Source organism: Urocitellus parryii, chromosome 4, assembly GCF_045843805.1.
Source record: "Urocitellus parryii isolate mUroPar1 chromosome 4, mUroPar1.hap1, whole genome shotgun sequence".
In the NCBI taxonomy this organism is placed as follows: domain Eukaryota; kingdom Metazoa; phylum Chordata; class Mammalia; order Rodentia; family Sciuridae; genus Urocitellus; species Urocitellus parryii.
In genome coordinates, this window is record NC_135534.1 from 48,774,027 (window position 1) to 48,784,165 (window position 10,139).

The window sequence follows — 10,139 nt, forward strand, 5'->3', positions numbered from 1 at the left end:
AAAGGCACAACATCACTTTACCATCTGTGTTCCCAGAGGCTACAAGAGGCAGTGATTTCGTGTCCTAGTTTGGCAGAGCTACCATGATCAACAGGATGGTCCTCAAAGAACCAATTTGCTATTACATAAGCCAATGGGAAATGCCATCACATTTACTGAACATAGCATTAAATATAAAAATGATGCACAACAAATATGGAATTAGCTTATTTTGCATTCAGTTTCATTCCTTTCAAGTGACAAATGGTGCTTCTAGATGCAAACGTGTGTATCTTCCATGGGGCCTTCCCACCCAGTTGTTGTCAACAGAAATTAATAGAAGTGGTGAGTTCAGCTTCATGGTTACCTGAGATGAGAGAAGAAAAAAAATACAAGAGAAAGAAGAGGAGAAGGAAAAAGAAGGAGGAAAAGGAGAGGGGGTGAATAGGAGGAGAAAGATAAGGAAAAGAGGAGAAAGACAAGAAGTGAATAATTACAATGATCACTGAAAAAGAAACCCACTAATTTACAAAAGTGATTATTTCCCTAAACAACATTTATGAATTATGGTTATGAGATATTTGCATGCTTGCAAGAGAAATGAAGATAAAAATAATTCAATAATCACTATTAATACTGATGGCAGTGTGACTAGAGCTTCCTGGTCTGAATCTGTGAACACTGACCAAGGAATGAGCCCTGTTTGAACCCGGGCTCCTTGGTGAGGACTGGTCCTGGTTAAGGTTTGAAGGCCCCCCCTCCCTTTCTGAATCCAGAATTTTCTTCATTTCTTTTCTCAGAAAAATAACATTGCATCTCGGAAGCCTGTCTCAGCATTCTGAATTCATGCTCAGTTCTAGAAGGAATTTACTATGTCAGAAGGAAGGATGGAACTGGAGAGAAAGGACCTGAAGAACCTAGCAGGATGAGCAGGTTTCAAAATGCGAACCCCAACTTCCAAACTCCTCCTTCTCTTCTCCCAAAGCACAGGGCACTCACCTTCTTCCTGGGCCCTCTAGCTGCTCAGGCCTGAAGGTCTCTACGGCGCCGGCCAAAGGCTTGGGCACCCACATTGGTGGGCACGAAGTTGTCCTTTACCACACCCCCTGACCTGCTCAGCAAGCCTGCCAGCCTCTGGCTCGCGCAGGTGGCAGTGTTGCAGGCTCTCTTCTGGGCAGTGGCACTGGTTTGCAGGATGGAGAGAGAAGAGAAGGCCTGTCAGAGAGGGCTGGGGGAGGAGCCCACCCTGTGGGACCTTCACAAAGAGAACTGCAGCCCTTAGATATACCACTTAACAATAAGCATTTCTCCTAAGTGCAATTATCAAAGCTGTTAGGGGAAATGGCCTGGCAGCCATGGCAGGAGCTCTGCCCAAAAAACATCACCAAAAAGAGTTCCCAGCTATGGGGTACATACTGAAACCCAGCATTTATTATTCAAGAGGCATAAATGGCAAGGCTCAGCCCCACCCCAAAACACTCAAGGCATATATAGAGACCATACCCCAACCATAGCAGCAACAAAACCACTTTCCATAGGAAAATGAAATTTCCCTAAAGTCTTACCTTAAATAAGCTCAGAGGACCTGGTTTGCAGCATCCTATCCCAGAAATTCTTACCTGCTCCTTAGCACACTGTTCTTCCTGCTACAGCTGGATCACAGAGATCACCCACCAAGCCCTATATCCAGCTGCTCTAAAGCTAAGGCTCCATCTAAGCCAAGGCACTGGACATCATAAGCCTTGGCCGTAGCCCACAGCAAAGACCACTAAAGCTCAGGTTCTTTTAGAAAAATAAATTCATTTGTCAAATGGTGGAGCATGAGGCATGTGCTTATTTTAGTACATGCATAAGCAAGAACTGGAAAGCTATGCTACAAAATTCTCTGAGGGCTTAAGCTTTACCTGCTGTCTCTTACTCTGATCTATGACTTCTGTTCTCTCCCTTTCCATCCTGAGGTCCCCAACATACTGTGTCATAAGCAAAGCTACTAATATCAGCTTGAAGAACATTCAGAGAGGAATCCACATGCATCAAGTTCATAAAAGGGAACAAGAAAGGAAATCAGGAAGGAGTGGGAGGAGCTCAGTTGGCATCTTGGGTCCCCCAAAGTGAAGGTAGCTGTCCCTCTGCAAGTTTGTTGGCCAAATCCCTTTTCTTGCCAAGTGTTTAAAGCCCAAAGTTGATGCCACAGAAGGTATGAAAGTTGTTCAGATCCTGCCTGTATGTGCCCAATGTGCAGATATTCAGATTACTGCATTGCTTAGCTCCAAGCTACTGGAAAAAGACATGCCAGACAGTACCATGCACCATGACCATCCCCTGTGGACAGTCAGCAGAAGGTTACACCAGACAGGGGAACTTTGAGCAGGACAGGAGATGTGGAAGGGGGTGGGGGAAGCTCACACATCCTCCATTAGGAGGACTCAGAGGTGCAGTGGGCCAGGGCAGTGGTAAGGAAGGGTGACCTTTTCTGGCATTCCACATGCTGTGCAGACCTTCAAGCTTGCTTGGCAGAGCGTTCTCTGGGTGGATGCAGGTCAATATATGCCTCTGCTATGGCAGTGCTGGGGTCAGGCCAGGGTTGGTCTCTTTTCCAAGATCAGGGTACACAGGCAGGTAGATCTAGGGAAGGGTGCTCTCCCTGGCTTTGTGACAACATGCACATCTCTCTAGATGTCCCCAACCTACCTCAGACATGGAGCTATCTGTCCCCATCCCCCTAAAGCCCTTCACCTTCACTTTGCAAGTGAGAAATGAAGACTCCTTGCAGGAAGAAAGAATAACATACCCAGGTGACGTTTCTAAAACCAGGGATACAGATTCCATCCTCAGGCTTCACACTTACTATTCCTAATATCCAGTTCTGGGATGTCTCCCAGTTCTGAAAGACCAACTTCTCTACTCAGTGATTCCACACTCTTCATTCCATTCCCCATTACTTTCAGAAATTGATCTTTTTAATGCATCAAACCACAGTCCCTCCAGTTCCACCAGGATCTCTGTTTTCCATGGAGCCTGAGAGCAGCTGAGTCCCATGGCCAGCTGAATAAGGACAGCCTGCTGGACTCCTGGGAAGGTGAGTTTTTCATACCTCTCTGGAGTAGGTCCTCCTCCCTATGTCAGGGCCAGATGAGGAGTCTTACCTGGAGCCCCCTGTCTCCTGTTCCAGGTCACTGGCCTTCATTTGCACATAGTCCTTCACCAGTGCAGCCAGCAGGAGGCGTGCTTCCTCCTCGCCCAGTGCGGTCAGGTCTGGAATGCTCTCCAAGGCAGACCTGCTAAGGGGAAACAAACCCAGTGCAACCTTTGAGCCCCTGCCTGCCCCCTCCCAGGCAGCCAGGCTCCTGGTACCTCCTTCCTCCCCTAAGGATACAGCTACCCTTCCTCCCAGTGAACTGGGAATGAGGCCAGTTTCCACCTGAGGACGCTGATTCATGGGGAACCACACTGACTCTTAAGGCATAGAGCTGTCTGATCCCTGGGGCAGTGAGAGAGGAGTGTGCTCCGGGTTTCAGGATGTCTCACCTGAATGGTGCTGCTGGGAGGCTGACTGCCTGGCATAGGACCAAGATGCTGACAGCCAGGAAGGGTGAGAATTTCCAAAAGACCATGACGCCTCTCTGTAAAAGGAGAATGACGTTATTACTGCACCAGGACCACAAACCTAGCTTCCAGTCCTGTTCTTGCCACAACTGCCATGTGACCTCAGGCAGGTAACTTCACCTCCTAGTGCCTCTGTTCCTTTATTTGCCAGAAGGCTGCTGTGAATCTCAAAAGTGGTAGTCAGTGGTTTGATAGAGCAGAGGCAAGTGGGGGGGGTGAGAGGCGTTGGGTTCTGTTTCCTGGTAGGACAGAGAAGCCCATATGCACACATTTTGCCCTGATACGTTAAGAAACCATGAGCGGACACACCCTGCTGCTGTACACTTGCCCTCGTTGTGCTTGTCTTCTCACTGACTGAAGTTTTAAGACCACCTTCTCTGCTGGCGGTCCAGCCAAAGCGTGGGGGGAAGAGGCTGGAAGGGTGAATTGGAAAGGGACACTCGGTCTGAGGATTTGGATTGGGGGATTTTTTTTTTTTTTTGACGCGTCAGTTACAGGTGCCTCAGGACTGCAGAAGTGCAGTTCTGCAGCAGGCGCTAGGTGCCCGCCCCTAGAGTTGAGCCCACCATTCGGATCGGATCGGCTGACAGCACTGCCCCAGATCTGGTGTCACGTCCCTGGGCTGGAGAAGACTCAAAGAAAAAATTTTAGGGCTCCACTTTCCCGGGTACCAAACGTGATCACTAAGGACACAGACCTGGACCAACTCCTACAGAACGCTGCCCGCCGACGCGCTCCAAACGCAGAAGTCACACACACACCCCTACCTGAACTTGCCCAGCTCCCAGCGCCCATGCGGAGCTCTCTGGGTGCCGGGTGTTCCACCCGCTCTAGTTAGGAGAAAATGCCTGGACAGCCCTAAACAGCACGGCTTCACCCCAGCGAGAAGAGAGTAGTACCACCGGGCTGCGGATAAGCGGAAATGGCGGAGAGACGAAAGAGAAGCAGGCAGGCAGATGGAGCAAAGTAGAGGAATTAATGGAGAAAGGCAGAATGAGAAGTTTCTCACCTGGTAAGAGTTTCAGCACTGAAGAGCGAGGATCCACGAGAACACGACACCTGCTGTGGGTGCCTTCTCGCCAGAGCCTCAAGGCATTTATTCCAGCGATATCCGGAAGGAGGGGGTCCCCGCCTGCTCCGCCAATCCTAAGTGGCCAAGAACAACCAATCAGAGGACTAACCGAGCTCCTCCTAGTGCGTCACACATCCACCTCTCTACTCAGTTTCTGGAGGTGGGGGGCATCCGCTCCCGCCTTTGCTTGCATTGAGGTCATTGTTGGGAGAAGGAGTGCCCAAGAGAAGGCGGATACGTCTAGAAACTGGAGGCACATTGGGGGAATTTGGAGGGTCAAGAGTTTCTCCCACTTCCTTGATGCCTGAACTCCAGCATCTCCTACTCCTGCCTGGACCCCCAGGGAGGCTGAACCTTGATCTTGTGTTCTAAAAGGACTTCAGCAGAAATAACATCGGAGGAGTAGTGAAGGAGGAGGAGTGAGGGCCCTTGAAACATTCCCTTTGAATCTCTGTGCTCCTGGGGTATTCCCTCCCACATGTGTGCCCAAGTGCCAGAGTCCTCAAAAAAGGCTGTTTTGCTTTCAATCTGGCAGCCAAGCCTCCTCCGCCCAACTCCTCTGAAACTGAAACGGTAGGAACAGAAGAGGGGATTGGGGAGAGTGCTAACTTGGCCCTGCATGCACAGAAGGTTTTGCATCCCCTTACCCATCAGGTACCTCCAAATCCTAGACTGTGGGTTTGACATCCTCAGCCCCAACCCGGACCCTTAACTGTCGCACAGCTGCCCTGCCCCTCTGTCTTGTGTTTGCCAAAATGCAGGGCTGGGACTGCCTGTGCCCATCTCTCTTGCTCTTCATCCCCACCGCACTTCCCGCACCTCCCGGAAGGCCCTGGGAGCTGAGCGATCTGGATGGAGTCCAGAGCCCAAACTTGGAGAGGAAGAGAGCCGCAGGAGGCAGCCTTCCTATAGACTTAGACATCTGTTCTTTGCGCACCAGCAGGTGCGTATCACCCAGATACTTACCTGAACCCCACACAAGCTCTGCATTTCGCATTCACACTCACCACCGCCTCGGACAAAGCCCTCCCGGAAAAATGCTCGCTGCCATCAGCCACCCGCAAAAGGGCGCACCGGCACTAACCCAAAATAACTGCCCCCACCCCCAAGTGTTTCTGCTTTAGGAAGTAGGTGCGTTTTACACACAGAGGGGTACACATTGTCCCCCAAACATGCACACCGATAAACACACATCCGCACACACCATCTCAGCATCTCCCTTTTTTCTTACGGAAAGCCGGGTTCTGAGTGGATGCTGTCCACTCCCACCCCGACCCCCGCTCCCAGAGGGACAGAGAAGATCCCATCTCTGGCCCGAGGAGCTTGCAGCAGGGTGGGGTAGAGACGGTGAGGATATAAATAAATAAATAAATAAATAAATAAATAAATAAATAAATAAATAAAGTGAGGATATAAACAAACAAACAAACAAACAAACAAACAAACAAATAAGGAGTTTCATCCACTCCCTGGTATTCAGGATTGCCCTGCACAGTTTGGTAGCTGCGCAGTTACCCCCAAATGTGCCCGCCGGCGCCCCTGTACCCCCGCAGGGATTTAGGGAACCCTACCCAGGGGAGTGGGGCAGGAAATGAAGCCAGGGGCTTACTGGATTCTCTCGCTAGTGCTCGCTGTTTCAGTGAGTCAGAAAGGAGCTTTGGGAAATGCCTCCAGTCTTCTTGGTCATATGTCTCTGACGGGTTGATCTCTAGTACTGGAGCAATCAAAACTCCAGGTGACACCCAGAAAAGTTCCAACCCTCACCTCGGGTAAGTCCCAACTGCAGTCCGGGTGCGCAGAGAGCAATCTGGCGGGTCACGTCATTGTTGCCTTGTCCCCTGGGAAGGCAGTGCATCACCTAGAACGTGGCTCCGTGGCTCCAGCAGTGGCGAACTAAAAGTGGGGCAGAAAGGCTCCCAAGACCTTTGTAATTCCACAGGAGGCTCTGAGGCTCTCTAAGAGGGTCTATACAAAAGGAGGGATTCTCAGCACCCTGATTGCTGGGTTCGCTTTCAGACGGAACAAGGGTCACTAAGGCAGACTTTACTTTGGAACCTTCCTACCAAAGCCACCTAAATACTAAGGAAATATCTGTGGATATTTCTGCCCACCGGCACCACATTTTCCTGGACAACCACCTTCTCTGAGTTCTGGCAGAGCTCGCAGCAGCACCAAGCTCCACACAGGGTCAGTGTGGCCCAGTGAGGGCATAGGGATGGTCCGCAACACCCTACATCCTTGAGCCCCTGTCTCTCCTGCCCCGCGGGAATCATCAATGACTTGCGGGATCCAGGAAGCAGGTGGGGAGCACAAGAGGAGTCTTGATTTGTATTTGGACTCTTGCAGAGCCCCCAATTTTTAATTTAAAGCCAACAGGATCTCCAAAGACTAGGTCTGTGACGCTAGGATTTGTATGTATGTATGTATGTATGTATGTATTGGAACAGACAGCCATACTGGCACCAAACAGGGCACAATCCTGGGCTGAGCCCAGTGCTCTACAGATGTTCTAGGTAACCCACCATATGCACATAACTACTGCTGGGGTGGTGTAGGCTGTGGTTTCTATAAAGGCCGCCAGGATTCATCCCTGTTAAGTATACCTGGTTCTGCGGGTTGGTTCTCTTCTTGAGTGCATTAATAGGATCAGCTCTTTTAGCTCAGAGCATCCAGAGTAATTGGATCTAGTCTTCTTCCTCTGCTAGTGTCTTTGAACAATGCATGGCACACAGTAGGTGCTCAGATCAGCTCTTTTAGCTCAGAGCATCCAGAGTAATTGGATCTAGTCTTCTTCCTCTGCTAGTGTCTTTGAACAATGCATGGCACACAGTAGGTGCTCAGCAAATGCTCAGTGAAGGCAGAAAGAAACAAATGATGAATTAATCAACAGTTCCATTAGCCTAAGAATCAGACAGTAAATTCACAGCCAAGTTGAATTGAGCTGTAAACCCAATTTAGATCTGTCAAATAAAAGAGTACATAGTTGTTCGGAATGTGCACCTCTTTTTATTTAATAAAAGAAATTAGTGTCCTGATGAACACTTTTAGGGATCTGATGTGAAAGGAAGTACTGAAGTCTTCTCTTCAGGAGTCCACCAGCTTGAAAAGCAAAACAAGGCGATTTTCCTCAGCCCATCCTTGTATTATATTAGTGCATGAATGGGAAGAAAAGTCAATAAGATAATTTGCTTTTGAAATTGAGAAAATTGCATCTTGATTTCCCTGGAACTATTTTGAGTTTCAAGGCATCTCCAATCAACCTAACTAGCACGAGGATTTACTGAGAATAGTTTCCTAGGAATATCTTCAGCTTTTGAATCACCTTTTAAATATTTTGATGTTCAGCTTAAATATTTCACATCATGACTTTTAGGTTTTGAAATGGTAGTCTTAAATTTTAGAAAGAAGCTCCATATGTTATAGCTTTTGAAGTATATTTTTATTTATTTTAACTTACTATTTTCTTAGCAAATTTCCTAAGAAGAAATATTCCATAGGAGAAAGTTTCATTCATTCAACATACATTTATTGAAAAACTTACTATGTGCTAGGCATTGTTCTAGGTGCTAGGAATTCACAGAAAACAAAACAAAAACTCCAGTCCTCCAGGTGCTTGTATTACAGTAATGGGCTTAACAGGAGTCCTTAACTGTCACCCCAGCCCCCAAATATAACATATTCTATTTTAATACCCTCTCAACATAGTAATATCTATTTTTCAAGTCAGAATCAGGGTTTATATAATTAACACCATAAAAATATTATTTTCAGCTGAGCCAGAATCCTTTGATTACATTTCTTTTCATATTTGTTTTATTTCATTAGCAATTCCCTCTTTTCACTTGCCTAGTTTTAGTTTTGTTTCTGCCTAATACTCATTTGTCTCTTTTCCTGGGTTTTATCTGTTCCTCACTGATTATTATTCCCTCACTTCCTCACTTTGGTGTAGCATATTCACCATTATATGATTAACAGTTTTCCTTGGGAAGAACTTTAAGTCAGAAATCATTTCATTTTGAATGTTCAAGAAATTCTCCACTTCCACTTCTTTTCTTTTCTTTTTTGTTTTTGTTTTTGTTTGGTTGTTGTCAGTCATTATTGTTGCTTTGTTGCTTTATAACACCTGTCTTCTTTTTCTCATCAGTGTTGGAAATTTTCATGAAGATGTACCTTATGCACCTTGGTGGGGACAGTTTTTATACGTTGTTCTGAATACTGAGGGAATACTTGCATATCCTTCAGTGCAGGAAAAATTTTTACTTTGTTTTGTTGGTAATTTCCTCCTCTCATTTTTGTTGTTGTTATTCGACTTCTTGGGAGGTTTTCTTGTTTTAAAATCTTTTTGATATTTTTCATATTCAAGAGTTTTTATTTTATCCTCTGACTGTACCTTTTTATGTACCTCTTGTACTTATTTAATGGGTTCACCATCTTTTAGCTTTCCAAGGCTATTAAACATTGGTTATTTGTTCTGTTCTTATAAGAGCTAATCTTTGCATTTCTAGTTCTCCTCAGCTGTTGATTTATATTGAAGAAAGAGGCAATAAAGTGTTAATTAGAAGCTGAGGATTGAAGAGTTGTCTGCACGGGGTCCTGAGTATAGAATGCTCAGATGGGAAGTGACTGTGCCATTTGTAGGGGGGAGGGAGAACCCTTAACTATCAGCAGTTATGAGTCTTTTCTTTGGGTTTCATGTTTGCCCTAAGAGGAGTCCTCTTATCTCTCAGGTGGGCTGAAGGTTGGCGTAAAGTATAAACTGATGAGGAAAGAAAGAAGCTTAGAGTCTACCATTCATTATGGTAATCTTCCAGTCTTTTCTGGGACCTAAAAGAAATTATACGAAAATCCAAAACATATCCCTCTTAAAGGCTTACAATCACTCCTACTTTCTGCCCATTCTATAACTATGGGCAGATGTAATCAATCACTCAAAGACCTGAACTTTTCTAGGTCCTCATTTCGTGATGTTTTTTACTTACTATACTACAGTTTAAAGTAGAAACATACACCTTCACATTGCTTTCCCTTCTTCCAAACCAGGTAAGAAGACTGGCATGGGGTGAGAAGTACAGATAGTCTTCACAGAGCCCTCCATTTATACTCAGTCCTTAGCTGATTCCCGACGACCATGACAAGATACCTGCCCAGAGGCTGCTGTCTCCAAAGCCAGAGAAACAGATGCCAACATCAAAAAGTCCCTTCTAGAGAATATTTTTAGAGTTGTCTGTGCCTGCCAGAGAATGAGCAAAGCATGGTGGCCCAGACCCAAACTGGTCATTCTGAAAGGTGGACAGTCTCAATGAGTGACGTCAGCAATTACTCAGGTTGGTTTCCTCTGAGATGATTAAAATTCTCTCTGGCTCAGACGCATAGGAACCAAATTGATTCTCCCTGACAGAATTGTTCTGTACTGCAAAGGAGGTAGAAATATAGTCCTTAAAACTTCCCTGTAAGGCTCCATCATTCAGTGCTCTCAGACAAT

General features: G+C 46.5%; 1 protein-coding gene across 1 annotated transcript; it reads right to left on the minus strand.

Moving 5' to 3' along the window:
* Positions 1-1,002: 1,002 nt before the first annotated feature.
* Positions 1,003-3,593, minus strand: Calcb (calcitonin related polypeptide beta). The gene is made up of 3 exons (XM_026399026.1): positions 3,508-3,593; positions 3,126-3,257; positions 1,003-1,162 (listed from the first exon to the last, which is right to left on the minus strand). The coding sequence occupies exons 1-3, from the start codon at positions 3,591-3,593 to the stop codon at positions 1,003-1,005; spliced, it is 378 nt and encodes a 125-aa protein (XP_026254811.1).
* Between the last annotated feature and the right edge of the window lie 6,546 nt (positions 3,594-10,139).